At 34.4% G+C, this 25155-nt stretch overlaps 2 protein-coding genes across 3 annotated transcripts; both read right to left on the bottom strand.

The window, feature by feature from the left end:
- Positions 1 to 728: 728 nt before the first annotated feature.
- On the bottom strand, positions 729 to 1664 carry LOC130877230 (olfactory receptor 4C15-like). The gene has a single exon (XM_057774313.1). It carries the CDS (start codon positions 1662 to 1664, stop codon positions 729 to 731), a length of 936 nt encoding a protein of 311 aa, XP_057630296.1.
- Positions 1665 to 10811: 9147 nt separating this feature from the next.
- LOC130879014 (olfactory receptor 4C15-like) lies at positions 10812 to 18993 on the bottom strand. 2 transcript variants are annotated; one of them, XM_057776990.1, is made up of 2 exons: positions 18104 to 18963; positions 10812 to 10887 (listed from the first exon to the last, which is right to left on the bottom strand). In XM_057776990.1, exons 1-2 carry the CDS (start codon positions 18961 to 18963, stop codon positions 10812 to 10814), a joined length of 936 nt encoding a protein of 311 aa, XP_057632973.1. The 2 variants fall into 2 exon arrangements, with proteins under 2 accessions (XP_057632973.1, XP_057632982.1); XM_057776999.1 differs by lacking the exon at positions 10812 to 10887 and having other exon boundaries at positions 18028 to 18993.
- Between the last annotated feature and the right edge of the window lie 6162 nt (positions 18994 to 25155).

Here is a 25155-nt window from a genome sequence, read left to right as displayed (position 1 = left end):
TTTAATTTTCTTTTTATTAGTTCTTATTCTGTCATGGACTTTTTTGTTTTTTTTTTGGTAGGTGAGTGCATAACATAAATTCAATATGGAAACTACAAAACTTTTGTTAAACTTTACAGCATCATTTCTGAATGCTCTATTTAAAATGTATATGTTCATTTAAACTGACTTTAAATTATATATGACAATATGAGTGTTCAATGCATAGAAAAATTATGATCGTCTGAAAGTATTTCTCATATACAGTGTTAATGCATTCTCTATAGAATAGTTTCTATATATTTATATAAGTGTAATTATGAAGAACTTTCATAAGTGAATGTACATTTCGTCTTTTCTTTACATGAAGCCAGCTAAATGCAATTATTTGTTTCTGTATGCTTATTGGGTGAATGTATGTGAGAACATGTAGAAAATGCAAGTACAAATTCACATGCCTGAGAGGCCTTCAGGAGGTGTTAAAAGATCCTTTTTTTGTCGTTCTTTACCGTGTTGTCTTAAGGAAAGGTCTGGGACTGGGTTTTTAGCTAGTTGTGTTAATCAAAGATTCCTTGCTCAGTTCATCCCCAGCATCTGCCTGGTTCTGATTCAGCAACAGTAGGTAAAAAATTATCTACCATACCTGGCTTTGAGCATGAGTAATAAGGAACCAAACAAAGGACTTTATTATTACACAGCATGTCCTTTTGTGCATTGAGCCATCTCCTCAGTCTTGTAAATACAAAAATTTATTGTTTATCAGAAAACACTACCAGCCTCCTCCACATTTTCTTTATCGCATTTATCATTTCCTTATTTCTGAAAGTGTACACCATAGGATTGAACAATGGTGTAAGGACATCCGTAAATACAAACACATTTTTCTCAAAGGGGAATGGAGATGTAGGTCGGGCATATATTAATATACAAGGAACAAAGAAAAAAACTACAACAGCAACATGGGATCCACAGGTGGACAGAGCCTTACTTCGCCCTTCAGAACTGTGACCTCTCAAAGAAAACAAAATGACACCATAAGAAACAAGCAAAAGCAAGAATATAATGATGCAGATAGAGCCACTGTTGGCAAACACCAAAATGACAAAAATGTGTGTGTCAGTGCAGGCAAGTTTCAGCAATGGGAACAAGTCACATATAAAATGATCAATGACATTGGGTCCACAGAAGGGCAATTGCAAAGTGAAGACAATTTGTACGGTAGAATGTAAGAATCCTCCCACCCAGGCCACCTCTATCAGAATGCCACAGAGCCTCCTGTTCATAATGGAAGAGTAGTGTAGTGGCTTGCATATGGCCACATAGCGGTCATAGGCCATGGCTGCCAGGATGATGACTTCCACTGCAGCAAAAAAGTGCGAAGCAAAGACCTGTGTCATGCAACATTCAAAGGAGATGGTCTTCCTCTCATAAACCAAATCTGCAATCATCTTTGGTGTGACAACAGAAGAGACACATATATCCAAAAAAGATAGGAATGCCAAGAAGAAGTACATAGGGGAGCTCTGCAGTGCAGGACTGTAGATAATGGTCACCACAATCATCATGTTACCCACAACAGTTGCAAGATAGACCAATAAAAATATAAGAAATAATATTTTCTCAATATGGGGGTTCTGTGAAAGTCCCAGGAGTATAAACTCAGTGACAAAGCTCTGGTTTTGCATGATTTTATAGAGGACTTTGAAAGAAAAATATATGAAATCTGCAATTACAAGAAAAAATAAATCTTAAAAATTTAGACTAAAGCTTCAACAATATGTTGCATTTTTATGTAAAATTATCTTGATTTTATTACTACTCAAAACAATGACGGGAACAGGTATGTTTTGTTTTTTTTAAAAAAATTTTGTTATTACATAAAATTGAGGTAGAAACCATTGAAAAATTTAAAATAGTCACAAGTTTTAATAATTTTGAATAAAACCATTGTGATAGAGAATTCTATTTTGGATTTTCAACTTTTGTCAATTTCTAAATGTTTCTTGTAATAAAATACTGAAATTCAATTGGAAATCATACCTTAATAATAAACCAAAGACTAAATATTATTAATTGTGTTTGTCATCTGCATTGCACAAGGCTATGCTGAGTCATCTGCAGTGGTGATTTGAAGCTCCATCTACCAAAAGAGGAGATAAATGTACTTTTAAACAATAAAGTTTTGTTTTACAGCATGAAGTGTGTTAGATTTCATATCAAGTAATCTGTTCTTCATAACTCAGCAAGTTTTATACAAGGATAGCTGCCATTAACATGATTCTAGTATTAATTTTTTAAAGTCATCAATTTTCTATGTGTCCAGAGCTTATAAAAATGATGCTGTTGTCTTAGTAACTGAAAGGAATCAAAAAATGAGACTGGGCAAAACTCAGTCTCCTAGTCAAAATATGCGACATATACAAAAGTTTTTTTAAAATTTTAAGTTCAAAGATATAAGATGTTAAATTTGGATTTTAAGAAAAACCATCCATGGTCTCTACTAAGAATCAACAAGGTAAAGTGGTAAAAATATTCACACTCACCTTTCCTTGGGGAATAAGGCTAAGGAGGTCTGGTACTGCAGAGGTCTCTGGTTCAATTCTGCTCCCTCAGCGGTGTCTCCCTTGAACCCTCTCCTGTGGAGGTTGTTGCCTCAGATATGCTCCGGTGGAGGTTGCTGTCTCTGGCCTGTTTCTGTAGATGTCTCTTGCCTGGGTCAGCTGCTGCTGAGGTTCCTGGTTTTGGCCAGTCCTGCAGAGGTCTCTGGCTCAGACCTACTCCCTTGGAGGTTCCAGACTCATGTCTGGACCAATAGATGTAATGGACTCCAGCCTATTCCCTCAGCAGTTGCTCCCTTGGACCTACTCCTGTGGAGTTTGCTGCCTCAGTGTATAACCATTCTTTACTGAGGTTATGGATACTGGTATGGTTCCCATGATCCACTATCTAGGACCACACCTATGTGCATATGGACAACAGTACCTGAATTCAGTGAGTTATCGAGAGAGAGAGAGAGAGAGAGAGAGAGAGAGAGAGAGAGAGAATCATAATGTTGTAAGAGGTGTGTTTCATTTGACTTGGGAAGACTTGGAGAGTGGATTAATGGCAGATATGATCATGTTCAATTGGATACAAGTATCAATGTTTAAATATATAGAAAAACTAAAAGTATATTAAAATTAGCCTATGGTAATTTTATGGTAAGTATAAGGAAAATTGATCACTCCTAAAAAGCAACCACAACAACAAAATCCAACTTAGTAAATTATGTTATTTATCACAGAAAAAATAACAGACTACATGATCTCTGTTCATAAAAAAATGATTTGATAGTTGTTTACATTGGTGGGAAATTGACAAGATCTAAGTAGTCAAAGCTGGGTTCAAACTCACCATTTAGCTTAGGATGACCTTAAACTCCTGACCCTTTCTCCTCTATAATCAAAAGCTGTAATTAAAACATTCTGTAATTATACCTAGACAATTCACAATTTTGTATCAAGATATTCTTCAGACTACATTTGAGTATTTATTTCAAGATTATTTTAAAGACATGGTGAAGTGAAAACTGAGTCACTCAAAAGACAAATGTCTTCTCAAAATTTAAAAGTTATATTAATTATAATGAAATCAGGTTATTCCAGCAATACTTTTAGAAAATACATCAGCATCAGAGGTGTTTGAAAATCACAAGTCTGTTTAACTTTGTATTAGTAAACTCAGTCTTCAAATTATATCCTAAAAGTAAAATCAGTAATGATCCAGTGTCAATTCAAAACACAGAATTATCTAAAATGCTCCTAACAGGGATAATTGTAGATAACAAAACTACAACTCAGTATTACATCACATGAATGAAACACTGTTAACATGAAGACCTCAAACACAAAGCATTTTCATAGTTAGTTACGTCAGAAATTCAAGAAAAATTACATGGCCATTTAGTGATAGTGTTACTATACTTCACAATATAAAAGTGAATGATAAAATTATATATCTTATAATATATAAGTTGCGACTATTATGGAATATTTCAAATTAATCATCAAAATTACAACCCACAAAAATTAATTTTCTTTGAAGTTTTGAAAAGGTTGTAAAATTTGTAGGCCATTCACCATAGTAGTGAACTCATATGCTGACAGTATAACATCTCATATTAATGTTTTGAGCAATTATAATTTTGCCTTAATTGGCCATAATGAAGAGAAAACCCTATCCCACCCCTATACAATCTTGATTTTCAAATACATATATTCATACAAGGACCAACTGGCTCTACTAATATTTTTCCTGAAATATCTCGTGCCCTTCTTACCCCTAAAAGTCACATAGTTGAATATTCAAAGGCTATTCCTGATCTTTTCCATGTCTACCACAAAGGGAACTGTGGTCTCTGTGCCATCTTCTTGTGGAGTGACATTGGGAAGACTTCTTCCTTGTATTCAACTGTGCACATTCCCCCACTATTCCCTTCCCATGTTTGATAGCATTAAAATTAATTATCATACCAATATGTGTATTTAAGCACCATGCACCAAACAACTGAACCACTGGAGCATATCCAATCTGTATAAAGATAACAAGATTTCTTTGTTAATACAAAGTGTGAATGACATTCAAATAAGCCGTAGGGACTAGCAGAAATATCATTCTAGGAAGCTGATTTGACTATATTACAAAATAATGTTATCACCAATGGTAGCAAATAAAAATCTTACATGAAATTATCTTTATGATAAATTTCACTCATGAAGCCACTCATATTTTTATTTCATACTGTTAAGTACCAATAAAATATTGTTCATTTATAAGCATAGCTATGGAAACTCCTTTCAGCAGCTCTCTAAGAAATACTTTCTCTTTGGGTAACAATGCATTTCCACTCTTCATGACTGCTCTGCAGAGTCCCCTACATGTCCAAACATTCATTGTCTCACTATTTCTGAAATGTAAGAGAATAGACATTCCACTGCTTCTTATCAGTTCCTTCAGAATTGATTCTGAAACCTCTCTTTGAATGACTTGGTAATTTGGACATTCAAGGTTTCAGGCCAGGACTAAAAACACTACAGCAGTTCTGAACTTCATCTAAGATTTTTTTCTGAGGTAGAAACCTAGTGCTTGGGGGAAATTAAATTTACTTAAATTGTGGTATTCATTTTGTGACCCTACTGAGTTCATAATGCCTTTCTTGAATCATTTGTTACTGTGTAGCAGTGTAAAAAAGTACATTTATATTTGTTTGCAATATTGTATGGAGTTTAGCACAGCACTTCAATGTACCATGACTAGTATTGTTTATTCAATCTCAAAGCCTATCACATTTTTACCTAAATATAGACAAGTGGATTTTTTATTCACTCTAATTAAATATACTGTTATAAAAGCAAATAATATAGTATTGCAAAGATAATATAAAATGCAAAGCATTGATGCTTTCTACGTTACTTGATTTCTATATAGAGATAAAAAGGTGAAATATGCTTCATCACATTAAGCATGAAAAAAGTAAGAGTCAAGGGAAGAAGAAATACTGAGCAAGAAAGCAAACAAGGATCATCAATGAAAGGAGGGAAGGTGAAAGAAAAGGAGGAGGGGAATGAAAGAAAAAATGAAAAAAGTAAAGGGAAGGAAGAAAAATATTGTTTAACAACTACTATTTATTAGGTGTTACTACTTTTAAGTGCTATATTTTAGACTCCTCATATTTTACTTTTACTAAAACTTCTTCATGTTTGGATTTTGGTCATAAAATTGACATTTAAAAAAGGTATAGGCAAGCAGTGCCCTTAAAAACCCATTTATGAAGTAAAAACTTCAATGTTTTCATTAATCACATAATGGCCTGAGCAAAACCAAACAAACAAAATTTAAAGTACTTTTTCACAATCAAAAACCCATCTCTAAAACTGTAAAATTGTGTTTATGAGTCTTACCATGTGATATTTTATTGAAAACTCAGGAGATTTCCAGTGCTTATTCTCTATTGTGATATTCCATTCAGTGGTGACAAAAGGCAATGTTTATAGTCAACTCTTCCTTCCCTCCTAAGATCTACACTGTGAAGAAGGAAAGTGCTCTTAATGTTCATCTCATATAGTCTTAATCACATTTTAAGGATAAAGGAAAGTAAATCCCTCCTTAACTGCAACTGGAATTTAATTTGAGTTTCCTGAGAGGTGATCTCCCTCTGAGACTTTGCTCTCCTAGGGTTTGAACAATTTCATGCCCCATTAATATTGCATACTTTTTCACTAGGTAGAGTGTTCATGCTTCTATTTACACAAAAAAGGCATCCTGAAGAAACACTTCAGGGCGTTTTATTTATGATGTTTTTGTATACCACCCTGTCAAGTGACAGAATAGTTGTATAATGGATGGGATACAGTGTCTATGTGTAGAATTTAAGTTAAATTCCTGTATGTTTTTTCCATTGTAACAGATGATTTTTGCCATAAGGGTCTATCTATTAATCTATAAATATAATATGAATAATATAATAATATTTTTGAAGAAAAATTAGTATAGACAGTATTAATAGCAATGTCTTTATTATCTCTTTGAATTTTTGTTTCATTTTTATTTTTTGACAATATGTATGAACATATATATGATGTATCAAAATAGCCATACATCACCCTCTATTATCTCCTTCCTATCCTGGTGACCTTCTTTCCCAATAGTCTTTCTATATTTCTGTCTTTTATTTTGAGCCAATGACATTAGAGTTGCTTGTATGAACACTAGTAGAGGATCATTAGGATATGTTCCATTCAGGGGTGGAGTCATACACTTAGGGCTAATTTGTCCCTATCACAGTTCAGAAAAGGATGTTACTGTTTAGCAAATATAACCTTTTTGGAAGCACACATTTAACTAAACAGAGCTCTTTTCTTATTTGACAAATTACTATTTTTGCCCAAATATTCTGCTCTCTTTAGTGAATACTATGCTATGTGCAATAAAAATGTAGCCTAGAAAGAGCCTGGATATTCTCTGGTTCAGAAATCTCTTCTACCAAATAAATTTGTTCATTATCTTTGAACTCATCTTAACTCAGATATAGAACATGGGCAGAATGAAGCAAGATTCTTGATAAATATATCACAAGAAAGAAAATTTTATGTTTCATGAGGTAGTCTTTATCTCCTCTGGAGACCTCATGAGACAGCCCTCTACTGTCTTCATTTCTTTCAGTTGCTGACTTTCCAAGCTTCTAAAATAATGACCCACCCCAAATTTTACCTTCAGCATACTTCGCTAGAATACTGTATCAAATTCTTTCCAACTGTTGTTATTTTGTGCCAAAGCAACAACTTCACCTCTTTTATCAATTATCCATATTACTTGCTTTTCTTCTTTCTGATACCAACTTTATATCAGCAGACCCTTAAAATGGAAATGCTTTCTTGTAGCCCAAACTTTGGGAATATAATCCATTAAAATGGGGTGTCATAACTACCACCATAACTAGAAGTGAGTCATGAAATTCTAGAACCAGTTATGAAATTTGAGGATTATGCCAGAACAAAAAGTCCTCTTAGATGCTGAACCATCTCTCCAGCCCAAGAAGTTTGTGTTTACAATAGTAAAAATTATTGGAATATTTTAAAGTTTAAAACACAATAAAATGTGGGATCATAATCAGGGATTTACAAGCACTGGGATATGAAGATGGCATCCATCCCTTGTAAAATGTACCCAGAATTCTATAATCTTCTAGTTATATAAAATTCAATTTTAGTATATTAAATGTGAAATTTTAATAATGTCTTGGTTTAGCTTATATTCCTGGGATAAAAATAAATGGCCATGTTGAACTTGGGAAAGTAGTCATTTATATGATTTCACTTCCACATTATTTTCCTTCACAGAGGGAAGTTGTGGTAGGAACTCTAGCAACCTGGAGGTAGGAATTCAAGTAACCTTGAGGTAGGAAGTGAAACAGAGACCAAGGAGGAATAGTTCTTCCAGGCTTGAATGCCTGAAGAGCTCCATTTCTTTCTTATACACCCAAGGACCACTTGCCCAGGAATGATACCTTTTCTAGATCAATTATCAATCAAAGAAATACCCACAGACTAGCCTGGAGGCCAATATGATGGGGTCGTTTCCTAAATTTAATCTTCCATCTGCTCAGGTGACTCTATCTTGTTGCAAAAAAAAGAACCAATCAAGCAAATGGGTTCTAAAGTTGAACACCTGAATTTCATTGTAAATATCTTTCACTTTTTTAGTAAGATTTATTCCAAGATATATTTTTAGGTGATGAGTAACATTTATTCTCTGATATCTTTTTGTTGCTGTTGTTGTAGGTTTGTTGTATATGTTCAGGAAAGTTACTGATATTTTTGTCTCTCTATATTGTGTTCTGCTACTTTAATAAAAGTTTTTATCAGATACATAAATTTTCTGGTGTGTGTGTGTGTGTGTGTGTGTAGAATGATATCTGAAAACAGGAATACTTTTACTTCTTTCCTATTTCTTTTACAAATATGGTCAGATGTCAGATGTATTCTATATATTGTTCACAAACTTTTTGATACAAACTGTGCTGGTATAATTTTCTGAAACTATTTCTTAATCCCAAAAGATTAATTTTTTCCCTGATCTGAAAGAAAGATGATAATCTTTGAAATCACTTGACTATAAATTTAACCTTCTATCCTAGTATGTACTCAGGTTACTTGAATTTAACTTCCCTCTAAGACAAAAATGTAAACTACTATGCATATTTCCCATCTAATAAGTTTTTCAAATCTATTATAAATTCATAAATTTCCTACTATATTAATATTCTGTCCCACATTCCTGAGCCAGAATAATGTATGTCTGTGTTCTGATAACTATTTCCTGAAAGCAGCCAAAAGGTTGAAAACAAACTGAAACAAACAAAAAATTCCATAAATTCTGGAAAAGAAAGTTCATTTAGGTTGATAACATACACTTGCAGTTTGGGATGTCCTTCTGGATCAGCTGGAGTCAGTAAAGCAACTTCCTCCCTTTTAAATCCCTGTTAAAGACCGTTGTAAAGATTCTCTTATCTCTTTCCCACACATTTTCTCTGCTTTTCAATTGACATAGAGCAAACCCTTTACTCAGTCACAGGAACAGACACAGAAGAGACTGATGCAGATATGGAACCAAAACATGCACAACATATCAGACAGAACTAAAGACAAACAGTTCAGACACACACAACAGACAAGCAGACATGCCAGTCACCTCAAAGTACAGACAGGCACAAAAGCAGGGAGAGATGTAAAGAATTCAGTCCCAGTCTTGTTCTTCCTAAAACTAGTGTTTATGTTGCTTAATGTGATATCAACATATTTTGAAACTTCCTCTGTGGTTTCTTTAATCATTAACTGATGCACCAAATAGTTAGCATTTTTTTACCATAAAATTCAGTTACTTGCTACTGCTGTTGATTCTGAACAGAAGGTATTTAACAGTAAGTTAATTTTCTGCAAATTCCTCGACAATATGAATGTAAAAAAACTTAAACATGAAGAGACATAAAAGTCTCTAAATTTTAACAATCTTTTTTTTTTTTTAGACAGGGTTTCTTTGAAGTCTGTCCTGGAACTAGCTTTTGTAGACTGGGCTTGCCCGCAAATCACAGAGATCTGCCTGCCTCTGCCTCCTGAGTGCTGGGATTGAAAGCGTATGCAACCACCACCCAACTCAATTTTAATAACCTTTATTCATAAGTTTAAAATGTAGTTATCATCTGCGCACTCAAAGATAAGAATATTAAAATCATGTGATAATTTGAAATAAACTGACATTTTGAAAACTAATTTTAAATCTGCTTGCTCTGGCTTTATTTTCATATTCACTATGTCACTGTTATTGCAAAGCTGTGGCTAGGACAGTAATGCCCCACGAGCATTCGAGTACAGCAAGAAGTGCTTGTGGGGCATTATCGGTTATTTATTTAATCAGGGTCCAAGAACTCATTGGAATCAGTTAGTTGCATCATTCAAGAGAAATTACAGCTGATCTCAAGCATTTTATTGGTCAGAAAATTGAAAAAGTAACCCTCCCTCCTCACCACTCTCTGAATTTCTAGGTTCTGAAGTCCCAATACGTCACTTAGAAACCTGTTTTCTATAGGAATAGTTTTTATATTTTTCATGTCTAAATACACATTTATTTTGTCAACCAAAATTTTAAGTGAAGCATAGCATTAATAGAAAGCAGTCAAATAGTTGAAACATTTCAAATGTGTAATTAAATAAGTAAGAAGATAAAATTGAACTACCTTTATTTTTATTTAACAATGATGAGGAGCCAATCCAGAATAAAAATATGAACCTAGAAACTTATTCACATTTCCACTCTTGTTGTCTTCTGTATCAAATGACGTTATTTCTTTATAAAAATTAATATTTTATTTGCCCAATAATTCTTTATTCTTTACATTAACAGTGTATTTTTATTTGTTATATTGGTGTGTGTGTATGTGTGTGTATGTGTGTATATGTGTGTGTATGGTATACATGTAGTATACATGCAGGGTTAATGGTGTTTGTATCTGTGAAAATTCATGCAGAACCAAAATAAGGGACTGACTATGAGCATTTATTGCATTTTACCTTATTTTCTTAAGGCAAGTCTCTACTGAAACTTCAACTTATTCTTTCTTGAATATATCTGCAGCAAAATAAAACTCTGGGATCTATAAATCTCCTATTCACCAACACTAGAATGAAATGTACTTCCATGCTCAGATTTTGACATTAGTTCTGGAAACTCCTATCCTCATGCTGACATAGAAATGTCCTTAGTCATTGATTCTTCTCCCAAACAGTGTGAAAGTAACATTAATATTTAATAAATATCACTTTCAATCTCTTCCACATTTTTCTGATGGCATTTATCATTTCCTTATTCCTAAATGTGTAAACCATAGGATTTAGCAGTGGTGTCATATGTCTTGTTTTCATGCCAGTACTATAAATTTTATTATTATATCTATGTAGAATAATTTGAAATCTGGATGCTGATACCTCAATCCACACTTTTATTGGTTTTGCTATCTAGAGTATTTGTCATAAGAAGCATAAGTTTTTTTTTTCAGTTCCTCTGAAAAAAAATTATGAGTATTTTGATGGGAATTGCATTGAATATGTAAATGGATGAAATTAACAAAAATCATCCTGAGTGAGGTAACCCAGATCCAAAAAGACCAATGTGGTCTGTATTCTCTTGTAAGGGAATGTTAGCTTTAATCTTTCAATAGGTATGCTAAATCTGTATAACCACAATAGATAGGCACAGAGTGATAGAGTAAGAGACTATTGGGAAAGTAAGGTCATTTAGAATATAGAGAATATATAAATATGGAGAGATGGGATGGAATGGATATGAGGCCTAAATGAAGAAAGGAAGAGGAAGGGGGAGTAAGGGAAAGAATATAGGAATGGACAGCTAACGCCAAGAGGCACTGAGATGTTCTACATAAGCCTATAATTGTAGAAGCTTTATACAAGTTAAGTTTTCTCAGTGATCACATGCTTTACATGATCAAAACAGTAAAAGTTTAAGAAAACAATTTGGATTAACAAGAAAAATTTCTTATCAGATTTTTAAGCATTGTGATAAATGCTCACAATATTTACCTGTACCTCATCTGGGAGTAAATCCTCAAGGCCTACTTCCTAATCACTTACTCATATTTTGAATTTGGAAAATTAGGATATGTGCATGTGCCAATTAACAGATACTCAGGTTTCTTAATGACCATCACACAGACTGGAGAAGCCACTAAGCTTGTAATAACTCATTGTTTAAAGTGTTTTTCATATATGGAAATTCCTAAAACCATAAAGACAAATAATGGATCAAATATATTAGCAAAGCAGTTCAACAATTTTGTTCCCAATGAGATATTAAATATAAAACAGGTATTCCTTATAATTCTCAAGAACAAGGAGTTGTGAAGCATGTCCACAGCTCCTTGAAAACACAACTTCAAAAGATAAAAATGGAGAAATTATGCCCTCAATCTCCACATAGTGCCTTAAACCATGCTCTTTTTATCCTAAATTACATGAATGTGAATTTCTGTGAGCAATTTGCCAAGGATAGAGTTGGGCATGATTGCATCAGAGTTACCTTTGCTAAAACAAAATGCAAAAACTCTTGCATGGATTGCAAAAAGAACCTGACCCTGTTTTAATATAGCGTTGAGGGTATGTTTGCAATTTTTCATAGGAGAATGAACCTCGGTGGCTGCCAAAACATCTGGTCTGGTGTGTGCAGCAGAAGAATGCCAGCCTGATGTGGACATGACTGAAAAAAATGATAATCTCATTGGACACTGAAAAATACTGAGGCCTTCCCAGAGGAATTTGAGTGAAATTGTTGAATCTTCATTCCTGATACTCTTATGTCATCATACCACTGTCTGAGAAGAAAAGGAAGATCTCAGTGATGGTTGGCGATTACAAGTTTTCCTCATAGAACTGCTACAAAAATTTCTGGACCTCAGTGAGTCCTATTTACTTTGGAACTAGCTAAATAATGTTGACTGTGTGTGTCTGTTTATGGATCTACACCATATCTTGGGGCACAGAACTTAACTTTGTCAGTAAGGTGTTCAATCTGCTGTTGAAATAAATGACTTGAGATCTGGGACCTCAGAAATTTCCCCTTTAGGGAAAAGAGACTTGTTAAGGTTTCCCTAAGACATCATGAATCTGTGAAACTAATTCTTAGTTCCCTGTAGGCACATATTTCTATATGGTATGGCAGCCAGGTTGTAAAACCATAGTCAGTATCTGAAGTAGCCACATAACCTTCCAGACAGGCTGTCACTAACCTAAGGAAAAGTTAGGATGTTGTTTTGCTCTTTTCTTTGTAATTTGGAGGATGCCTGAAAAGAATTGCTAATTCAGCCTACTTGACAGAGCTAGCATACTGACCAGGAAAACATAACAGAAAGCACAGGTAGTTGTGGACATGACTGAAAAAAATGATAATCTCATTGGACACTGAAAAATGCTTTGTCAAAACTGAATATCCATTATGATAAAGGTGTTAGAAGGATCAGGGATACAAGAAAAAAGTATCTAAACATAATAAAAGCAATATAAGCCAAGCAGACAGTCAACATCAAGTTAAATAAAGAGAAACGCAAATATATTTCACTATTTCACTAAAGTCAGGAACAAGGCAAGGCTATACACTCTCTCCATATCTATTCAATGTAGTTCTTGAAGTTCTAGCTAGATCAATAAGACAACAAAGGGAGATCAAGAAGATTCAAATTGCTAAGGAAGAAATCAAACATTCGCTATTTGCAGATGATATAATAATATACATTAATGACACCAAAATCTCTGCAAGGGAAGACCTACAGCTGATAAATACCTTCAGTAAAGTGGAAGGACACAAGATCAACTCAAAAAAAAAATCAGTAGCCTCCCTAATACAAATGAAAAGCTGAGAAAGAAATCAGAGAAACATCACCTTTCACAGTAGCCACAAATAATATAAACTACCTTGGTGTAACACTAAACAAAAAAGTGAAATCCCTATTTGACAAGAACTTTAAGACTTTGAAGAAAGAAATTGAAAAAGATATCAGAAAATGGAAAACTCTCCCATGCTCTTGGATAGATAGGATCAACATAAAAAATATGACATTCCTACAAAAAGCAAATTCAATGCAATCAGCATCAAATCTGAACACAATTCTTCACAAACCTCTAGAGAACAATACTTAACTTCATATGAAAATCTAATAATTAAGAATAGCCAAAACAATCTTTTACAAAAAGGAATTTCTAGAGGCATCACTATCCCTGACATTAAAGCTCTATTATAGAGTTACATTAATAAAAAGAGTGTGGCATTGGCATAAAAACAGACAGGTTGACCAATGGAATCAAATTGAAGACTAGAAAATCAATCAATGAACGACTGATTTTTGATAAAAAAGCTAAAATTATATAATGGAAAAAAAGGAAGTATTTTATGTTGGACAAAGGAGACGCTTGTTCATCCCAGCCACCCAGAATTGAAATAACCACACAGAAACTGGATTAATTAAATCACTGATTGGCCCATTAGCTCTAACTTCTTATTGACTAATTCTTACAAATTAATTTAAACCATCTCCATTAGACTGTATATCACCACAAGAATGAGGCCTACCAGCAAAATTTCAGCACATCTATCTCTGGTAGCAGTTCCATGGCGTCTACTGACTCTGCCCTCCTTTATCCTAGCATTCAGTACAATTATACCTGCCTACATAAGTTTTGCCCTATCAACAGGCCAAGGCAGTTTCTGTATTCATTAATGGTAATCATGGCACACAGAGGGGACTCCCACATCACCTCCCCTTTTCTGTTTAACTATAAAAGAAAGTTTTAACTTTAATATAATAAAATGACATATAACAAAACAGGTATCAAGCAAGAATTACGGTAACAATATTTCTATTTACTTTATCTTTTATCATAACTAAGGAAAACTATAACTATCTATCTGTTCTTCAATTCCATCAGAGACTCCAGAAGAATATAATATTACCTAAGTAATAAGAGGAAGTGCATTGCAAGCAACTTCCAAAATTGTAGAATTAACAGAGACATCTTGCTACCTGGACAGTCACCCAAAGTTCTTCTGTACCGTTGTGGACTCCATCCTCAGTCCACAGACCCATAGTATCCAGCAAATTTTTCCATGAAGCAGGAAATTTCAAAAACAGGTCCACTAATACTGGCAGTTTGTCCATCACATTTTTCTGTGTCCTGCAGAATGCCTCATAGGCTCTTTCATGAAGCAGGAACCTCAAAGGATCACCTCACCTTTAGACAAGTTCAACAGTCATTTTACTGTGGGTTCTGCATGACCAGATTTTACAGTATACCATGAAGCAGTCAAGGCAAGAACAGTTTCTTGCCCAAATGACTAACCAACTCCGTAAGAAGTCTCTTCAATGCCCATCATTCTCTTGACGTAGCTTGGTGCTGCAAGGAGCAGATGTGTCTTATTGTCAAAACAAAGTCCTAAGTTCTTAAAACACTTTAAATGTCATATTCTGGAGGGTTCTGAAATATTTGAAGAATACCTAAAACTGAAATATATCTCTATATATCTATAAAACCTAACTAATATGACTATAATCTTGACTATTATAAATGACTATTAAGTTATATTTATTAAATATAGATTACATTTTTAAATGAGCTGTACAAATACAATACCTTAATCAAGGGCAGAAATAAACATATAACAATATATTATGATAGTATTGTCAACCCATAACTGTATGCTCTCTGTTCTCCAATCTTCTGGATCATCTTATCAACTAGTTCAACTGGTTTTTCTACTATATACATATGTGTGAATGGAAACTTTTCTCCATCTTGCTTAGTCCCACTAGACAGGTTTCCTTCCACCTGCCAGTCCCATAGCTGCTTATAAGATAACAACTCAAAGGCTCAATATTAATTGTAATTGTTTGGCCTATGGCTTAGGCACATTAATGACTAGCTCTCACAATTAAATTAACTGATTTCGACTAATCTGTGTATTGCTACATGGCTGTGGCTTACCAGAGATGATCTGGCATAATACTCCTTCATTGACTACATGGTGTCTTCCTGAATCCACCTTTTTTCTCTCTGTATCCTTGTTTGGATTTCCTGCCTGGCTTTCTTCTGCCTGGCCATTGGCTGAAACAGCTTTAATTCATCAATTGATGAGAGAGTTACATATTCACAGCATAAGAAGGACATCTTGCTCAGTCAGTATAGCATGAGACATTCAAACTCAGGGTCCTGGGTTTGAGCCTCACATTGGGTGCCAAATGATGCATGAACTCACAAAGTTATAAAAAAGCAATTTATTAAGAGGTGTAATAAAAGGACAAAGTCACATACATAGAGTAATGCTGAAGCCGCTGCCAATATCATGCTAAATCTTTACCCCCACCCCCTTAAGCCTCCAGCCATGTCAAGCCAAGCAAGAGCACAAGAGTTAACAAACATTCCCCTCAGGCTTATCAGTCCTCACATAGCCCCAAGACCATGCTTGAAGGGCAATACTCAATGCTATTGGCAGAATGAATTCCTGCAATACATATGGATTTAAGAGCAGTTCCTTTCATATGCACAAATGGGAATTTATTTACTAGACAATAGACAAGTTACCTTTATCTATACAGTAACCCAAATTGGTAACTGTTCACACACAAAAAAATTATTGTTCTCCAATGGAATGTCACTAGTATGCAAAGGGTACTTGAGTGCAGATCCCTTGACCAGAAACATAAGTCCAACACAAATGAACTCAAAGATATTTTTGGAGGCTTTTCATCTCATAATGCTTTGTTGGGGCTTTTAGCCTTTAAAAAATCTTTGTGGTGTTTATTTATATGTTATGGTTTCCAGTTTTGTGTTTTTATATCATTCCTTTGTATGCAAATGGAAAAACAATAGTCTCACACATCCTTTGTAGGACCATGCACTTCGACTCTGGTAATTAAAAATAAGGAGACATAAACACAGTAAGAGCATTTAGTTATCATGCCCATAAAGGCATTGCACTTTGTTATAAAGGGAAAATGTGTAATTAAATTAAATTAAATTCCTGCACATTCTACTTGACATCTTGACTTTGTAAACCGACAACCATGAAGTGACATATGACTTAACTTTATTTATCTCTTTTGATAGCTATTTGAATGCAATCAATTTCATATATATATATATATATATACACACACACAAAGAATCTGTAAATCACTAAATAAATTGAAATTTATTATTCTTTTTAACTTATTACTCTTTTTAGCTTTTTATTCTTTTTAATGGTAATTAAATGTCAAGATCCTCTGGATTCTATCACTTCTTTCTTGGTCCTGCTCAAAAGTGATGCCCAATACCTGCCATTGTTTGACCTAGAAGACAAGATGCCTTATGGATATTTTTATATGAAATCTGGTCATTGAAATTATTGGCCAGGGACATCATACAAAAGAAAAACTTACTCATTTTTTCTATGAAACATGAAGGTATCCAACTTAAAATAGAGTCAAATGATTCTGAAAGATCTAGATTTAAGGCTCTGAATTAATCCCACTCTCAAGGTTCTGGGGTCTTATAGAATCACTCAGAACCCATTTCCTCTTGGAAAAGTTTTGTGTGCTTCTTTCCTAATTTAAGGGACACATTTATTTTACTTTATCATCATTTTTTCTTTACATGAAATATAGTGGTAATGACAAACATTGTAATTGTTAAATTTTTTCAAACTATTTTTTTAGATAACCCTGATTGATATTTGGGCTGAAGAGGGAGGGGGACTTGATCGGGGGAGGGGGAGGGAAATAGGGGGTGGTGGTGGGGAGGAGGCAGAAATCTTTAATAAATAAATAAATAAATAAATAAATAAATAAATAAAGTTACACGGATGAGACAATACTTAAAAAAATAAAAAATAAAAAGAATATGAACTTGAACTGGTTTAATATTCATGAAGCAACATTAAGTGGCCAATTTAAAGTGAATATATAATCTAGAAAAGAGATTTCTTACCCTCAGTATTGATGTACTTTCTACCAAACAATATAATGTCTTTCTCTCTGAGTAAATAATGAGATGATTGTGTGAGTAAATACTGGCTACTTTTTATTTACATTAACTGTCATATATGTGACTGCTTTTGCCTCGTTGTTCATGGAAATAGATGAGTTTACATATATATGTGTTTATACATGTTTTGGGGATGGTGTTTGTGCCTATGAATGTAGAGATGAAAAAGGGCATTGTATATGTACATCTTCTGCTCTCTACCCTATTTCCTTGTCAAAATCTAGACTAAACCTTGAACTTGCTATTCTCAGATAAAATAGCTGTCTACCAACCTGATGACTGGAATCTGCACTTCAGCACTGCTGGATTAAAGGTATGCTACCATGCCTGACTTCTCACCTGGGTGGTGGGGCTGAGCTCAGGTGTTCTTGGCAGCACACCAAATGCCCACACTGGCAAATTCTTCTCTCCAGCACCATAAAAATGTTTTTTAGTATTTATCAGAAACTACTATCAGTGTTTTCCAAATTTTGCTGATGGAATTCTTCATTTCTTTATTCCTGAATGTGTAAACCATTGGATTGAGCAATGGTGTCAGGACATTGGCAAATATAAGTGTGTTTTTCTCAAAGGAGAATGGTGACGAAGGTCGTGCATATACTAATATGCATGGGACAAAGAACAAAACAACAACTATAATATGGGATCCACAGGTGGAGAGAGCTTTACGTCGTCCTTCAGAACTGTGGGCTCTCAGAGAAAACAAGATAGCACCATAGGAGACAAGTAATAAGGAGAAGATAATGATGCAGATAGAACCACTATTGGCAAATACTAAAATAACAAAAATGTGTGTGTCAGTGCAAGCAAGCTTCAGTAATGGGAATAAGTCACACATGTAATGATCAATGATATTAGGTCCACAAAAGGGCAACTTCAAGGTGAAAACAATTTGTATGATAGAATGCAAGAATCCTCCAATCCATGCTACCCCAACCAAAAGAACACAGAGCCTTCGGTTCATGATGGAAGAGTAGTGTAAGGGCTTGCAAATGGCCACATAGCGGTCATAAGCCATAACTGACAGGATAATCACCTCTACAGCAGTAAAGAAGTGTATAGCAAATAGTTGTGCCATGCAGCCTTCAAAGGAGATGGTCTTCCTTTCATAGGAGAAGCCTGCGATCATCATGGGTGTTACAACAGTAGAAGTGCAGGCATCTAGTAATGACAGAAATACCAAGAAGAAGTACATGGGTGCGCCCAGCAGTGCAGGGCTGTAGATAATTGCTGCTGCAGTTATCATGTTGCCACCAATAGTTGCAAAGTAGACTAGCAAAAATACGACAAACAGTATTTTCTCAACTTTTGTGTTCTGAGATAGCCCCAGGAGTATGAATTCATTAATAAAGCTCTGGTTTTGCATGATTCACAAGAAGATGGAAGCAAAGTGTTCGTGTAAATCTGCAAACATGAGTGAAAAATGCTTCATATAATTTTTAATATTACCATCAACAATCAAAATATAATTGACTTATTACCATAGAATATTAAAATATCTTGATTTGTGTAGCATGTAGAATTGAAATTAAGGCAAATTATGAAATATTTTAAGACAGTCACATTTTTAATATTGAATGAAAACAATTACATTTGCTTAAAGACAGAAATAGTGTATCTTTTTAAAGGTCAGTTTTTATCAACTTCTAGTGTATTTTTCAGTAAAATATTAACATATCTTTTGAAGCTAGAGCTATCTATTAGCAAAAACAGAATTTATAAACTATACCTGTCATCAGCATGTGCCCCAGTCTGTTACTCAATGGACACTACCCAGTCCTGTTCCATTCCATATGCAGTAAAGCATCAACTGAATCCATATGTCTGATTTCTTGGAGTGTTCTATTGTTTATTATTAGTGTTAATCTAAAATTATAGTAATTACAAGGTGCTGAGAATGAGTAAAATGTTGGTCCTACATGATGTATATTTGTTTATTCCCTCCTCAACACAGATAAACACACACACACACACACACACACACACACAAATCCTAAATAGAAAATTAGTACTCTTTTGCTGTAAAGTAGCTAAGAAAATAGTTTTACTTATAATAGGCACTATAAATAGACAAAACTACCAGACATAAGGGTTGGTTCAATGAAGAAAAAGCAAATAGTTCTTCATTTTCATAGAGGATTGACCAGTTCTGATATAGTCCAGACTGAAGTGACACTTACCATTTATCCTAGGAAAACTTGAAAATTCCAATCTTCTCTCCTCCACCTCCAATCTTGTGCCACTATATCCGCCAAATCTGCTACTGTTACCAGGATATTATGCAGAGTATCAAAAGGAAACTGTAAATATTGATGCCAGTATTGTTTCAAAAAGCATCTACGCACACGCTGATATAAAACTAAATAAATTAAAATAAAAATGCTTTAAAATAAAATTTGAAGAATTATACCAATTAAAATGACATATTTTATTCAAGTAATACTTTAAAAATGTTAGAAAATAATTCCAAACCATAAGTTTGTTTAAATTTTTGCATTATTAATCCAATCTTCAGATTTCATTCTAAAAAGAAAATGAAATTTTACATTAGAATGTGATGCTGTTCAAATTATTAAACAAAGATCTTAGACATGCATGCTATTCTGGTATGTAAATAAGACTATTACAAATTATAATCACATGATACTATAACTTAAGCATTAATACCAAGAAGACTTCCATTATTATGTAGTTTTCTAATGTGTTAATGGGAAAAAGACAGGAAAATTAAGTCCTTATTTATTGACATTGTACCTACAACATTATAAAAGAGACTACACACACACATGCATGCACACACAATGATAGAATTAGCCTGGCATAGTGGTACAGGCCTTTAATCCAAGCACTAGGAAGGCAGATCTCTGAGTTTGAAACCAATACATTGTGAGTTTCAGGACAACCAGAGCTATATAGTGATACCCTATCTCAAAAATTACCCACCCCAAAAGATAGGATTTAACTATTTTCATAATATTTCAGGTTAAACATCAATTATAAGTCCACCAAACAAGACTTAAATTTCTAAGGAAGGCTGTGAGTTTGCAACAAATTCAGATACTAATGGCATTACATCTCACTTTAATATCTTTGCACTATTTTATTCTTTTCATAAATGACTATAATACAAAATCAATCCTATCCAATATCATGTACTCTTAAACTTTTAAAGCTATATTTTTACATAAGGACCAATTTATCTACTCTCCATTTCTCCTGGAATGTTTGATGATCTTGCCCCTAATATCTATGTAGTTAAATATTCAAGATCTGTCCCTCATCTTGACCAGGAGTCCCTCACAGTGGTAATTATGATTACCATGGGAGCTCCTTAAGGGGTTATCTTGGGTAGTGTGTTTCTATGTGCTCAACTGTCCATATTGCCCACTATTTTTTTCCATTAATCTTAGCAGCAAAGATAATTGCAACACCACTCTATCTGAAGATAAAAGAATTTCTTTGTTAATGTAAAATGTGTATGACATTCAAAACCACCAGGGATCAACAGAGAGGTTGTTCTTCTAGCTAGTTGCTTTTAAATTCACTTCAAATAAGTACATAAATATTATTGCAATGAGAATAGCGAATTAAAATCATATTAAAAATTAGGTATTCAAACTTGCTTAAATCCATTGTATTTTATCTAAAATTATTAACTTCCAATGAAATATTATTATATGTAACTATGAAGATTCTTTCCATCATTCTCTAGGAAATAACTTTTCTTTGGATTATTGACCCTTCTCTCTTCATGTTGTTCTGGTGTGTCTCCTTAAGGTCTCAAATTTACTCATTTTACTACTTTTGTAATGCCTGAGAAAGGACTTTTCTGTTTCCTCTCGCATATTTTCTAACAGATTCTCAGAGCATCTCTTTTCATGTCTTGGGGAATTCAGCTCATTTTAAGAGAATGATAAGCCATGAGAGCTAAAACTGAAGCAGTTCAAAACTTCAACTTAGTTTTTCCTAAACACTTCAGAGGCAGAAACCTAGTGCTTAAAAGAATATAGGTGGTTATTATTCAGAATAATTCACTTTGGGACTTAAATCATTCTGAAAGTAAAGACCAGTATCTGATTTATTATTCTCACCATGTGTCAGTTTTGTTGAAAATCTGGGGAAAGCTGCTCCTCTTTTCTACAGAGAGTTCATTCAATGATGTCTAAAATGCTGTGACTATAGTCAATTCTTCTTTCTAGATTCAAAAGAGAAAAATCCTGGCAGTTAAGATAGAAGATATTAAAATATTAAATGTTAAATAATTCTTTGGTACTGTCTTCAGTGTGGTTTAAGAATAAAAGAAAAATAAAGGAGCCAAAATCTTTATATAACTGAAAGCGGAACTTAATGTAGGTTTACTGAGATGCCATCTACCTGTGAGACTTACTCTTATTTCCCCAAAGGTTTGGCCAATTTATGGCCTCAGGAGTTTCCAATATATGAGTTTACGTACTTTTGCAAATGTTTGAATGTTTATAATACTTCTCCCAAAGTTAATTCTCAAAATAAGTAGTAGAAACAAATCACTGTTCTCTGGATACTTATCCAAAAGAAAAACACCTCTTTTTGAGTGAACTTTATTGTTACAATCTCTTCAGTGAAGAATTGGCACTCAATAGTGTCTTCCCTATCCATGAAGAAGTGTTGAAAGGCCAGATCTTATGCCACTGGTGTGAATTTAGCCACAGGTACTGCTTGTTCACAATTAGAATGTTTTTCTCATATGCGGAAGACAGCACTGAATAACACTGATCCCCGTACACTACCCAGATCTTATGTTCTTTCAGCTCTTTCCTTCAAGACATTTACTGGATCTAGGAAGGAGTAATAGAGCTGTTCCATTTAGGCATGTTCATTTAACAGTGACTTAAATTCAGAATGTCAGAGCCAATGTATTAAGCTCCTACCTACTGTAAAACTAAGGTATTCTATCAGTGTCTAAGAAGTAAACTATATACACACACACACATTGACAACATTTCCTTTTAGAAAAACAAAAAGGGTTTTTTTTTCTTGTAGGGCTTGTAACCTTCATTTTTATAGCCCTATGACCAAATTTACAGTACCAGTCATGTAATTTCTTAGTGGAACACACTTCAAATCCATTTAGAAACTTACTACCTAAGCTCTAATCATTCATGTTATCATTGTGCCGGTGGGTATATATTTTCTTGTGGGTCAGCATTCCAGTATCTCATGTTCACACCTGGTTAAGACCATAATTTTTTCTCCCAAAACAAACTGCATAACCTGTACTGAAACTGTAAAAACTAGCCACCCCACCAAGGAAGAATATTCTTAAGAATTTCTTAGCTGTAAGTGAGCTCATATGTAATTATAAAGAATTTACTGATTCCTGTATATAAAATCTCACAGAGTAAGCATTCCTGTTATAATGGAAAGGAATGAAGGTCTAATAAACAATTTTAAAATATAAGTCAGAAGAAAACCCAGCAGTTTAAACTCCCAATCCTTCAGCTCCATATTATCTGTCATCTGGGACTTAGAATCATTTGAGATATAAAGGTATAAGAAAGCTCTACCATTCCAGCTCTGGTGCCTATAAAATAAGCAACCTCTTCTCCTAACTTTCTTCCACTACTGTATGGAGACTGTTTCTGTCTATGTCCCATGATCTGGCATTATCATTATCCTGATGTCTCCACTGTAACTTAAGTTTCATCATTATGGTTTACTTGGTGGCCTTTCAGAAGGTAGCTGTAGGGTCTCCAACCTTCCATACATACCTAGCCTTCAGTACCTTTATTAAACAATGGAACAAAACTCCATGACGCCCCCCTTCTCACATTATTTTTGTTTACAAGGCAAAACCGTATGTACAATGCTTCATAACTCTCATATCAGTTCAATATTGAAGTTTCTACCCTTGTGCCACAGAAATATGAGCTCCTTTATACTGAGAGAATAGTAGTACATGGGAATCACTTTCCTTGGCAGTTGATTTTCAGGAGAATTGAACTTCTGCAACTCTTAGATCAGACTTTCTACTTTCAAATATGTTTGCTTTTCCATAAGTTTGAAACATTGATGAATGAGGATTTCCAAATTCTAGTGAATGTCAGGAGGAAGCTTGTCTTTATCAGTTACAATCTTTTTTCAAGCACATAATTAGTATGAAAAGTGTTCAACTTGAATTGTTTCTTTCCTGACATATTTTAAAATATATTGTTCTGTCTTTCTTCTATGTTTTCACTGTAGACATGAATAAGTGCTACAGCCTAAATGTTCTTCCTGCCAAAAATTCCTCTGTCAACTAAATTGGCTTAATATTTGTGAACTCAACTCCACCAAAGTACTCATGAAATAGAATGAAGCCAGATTCTTGAACAAAAAATTATTCAAATAGCCCCTATTCCAGTCCCTGATAGGAAGTCAGGACTGTGAGGAGTTGGTTCACCCACTGAGACAGTGTACCTGATCTAACAGGAACTCACCAAATCCAGCTGGACAGGGACAGAACGAGCATGGGAGCAAACTGGACTCTCTGAATGTGGCTGACAATTGGGTCAGACTGAGAAGCCAATGATAATGGCACTGGGATTTGCTCTCTACTGCATATACTGGCTTTTGGGGATCCTATTCTATTTGGATGCAAAACTTTCTAAGTGTGATTGTAGGGGGAAGGACCTTGGACTTCCCACGGGGCAGTGTACCTTGCCCTCTATTAGTACTGGAGGGGGACAGGAGGAGACTGTGTGTGGGAGCTGGAGGGAAGTGGGAGGAGGGGAGGAAGTGGAAATTTTGATTGGTATTATTTATAAAGTAATAAAAAATAAGTAAGAAAAAAAGAAGAGAACTGCTAACATAGAGTGAAACCAGCTAAAGAGAAAGAAGTATGTTGCAGTCAACAAAGCTAAAAGGAACTGGGGATCTGAAGAGTGCTTTGACATCAGACATGGAGATGTAGAGTTTGAAATTTGCCCAGATGTTTTTTTGGTCTGACTTTGGTTCAGTATTTCCCCACTATATTATCTTTCCTTCCTTTTGGAAAAAAATACATATACTGTACTATTATATGTTGAAAGCATATTATCAGCTTTTTCATTTTGGTTTTACAGGGGTTATAGTTAAGAGATTGCCATGAGTCCTCAGAAGAGAAAAGAACTTTGGACATTTAAACAAGTTTGAGACTGTTACAGACTATGAGGACTTTTGAGTAGGACTAAATTGCACTTTGCAATTTGATATAGTTAAAATCTTCTGGAGGTCATAGAGTCAATTGTCATAATTTTAATAAAAACATCCCCCATAGTCCCAAAGGGCATGACACTATAAGGAGGAAGGGCCTTATTGGAGTATGTGCAGCCTTGTTGAAGGAAGTATGTCTTTGGTCATGAGCTTTTAGGTTTCAGACCTCAAGTCAGGCCCAGTGGCTCAGTCTCTCTTCCTCCTGCCTACTGATCAGACGCAGAACTCTCTGCTATGTCTCTAGCACCATGCATGCCACCATATTTTCCATAATGATGATAATAAACTAAATCTCTGACCTATAAGCCATCCCCAAATGAATATTTTCCTCTAAAAGACTTGCTGTGGT

The sequence above is a fragment of the Chionomys nivalis genome, chromosome 1 (assembly GCF_950005125.1).
Source record: "Chionomys nivalis chromosome 1, mChiNiv1.1, whole genome shotgun sequence".
In the NCBI taxonomy this organism is placed as follows: Eukaryota; Metazoa; Chordata; class Mammalia; order Rodentia; family Cricetidae; genus Chionomys; species Chionomys nivalis.
The sequence above is the reverse complement of the archived record's forward strand: the minus strand, read 5'-3'. Positions and strand labels throughout refer to the sequence as shown.

Excerpts from the sequence above, each read along its gene's own strand:
- LOC130877230 (XM_057774313.1), bottom strand. The coding sequence starts at position 1,664 with ATGCAAAACCAGAGCTTTGTCACTGAGTTTATACTCCTGGGACTTTCA.
- LOC130879014 (XM_057776999.1), bottom strand. The coding sequence starts at position 18,963 with ATGCAAAACCAGAGCTTTATTAATGAATTCATACTCCTGGGGCTATCT.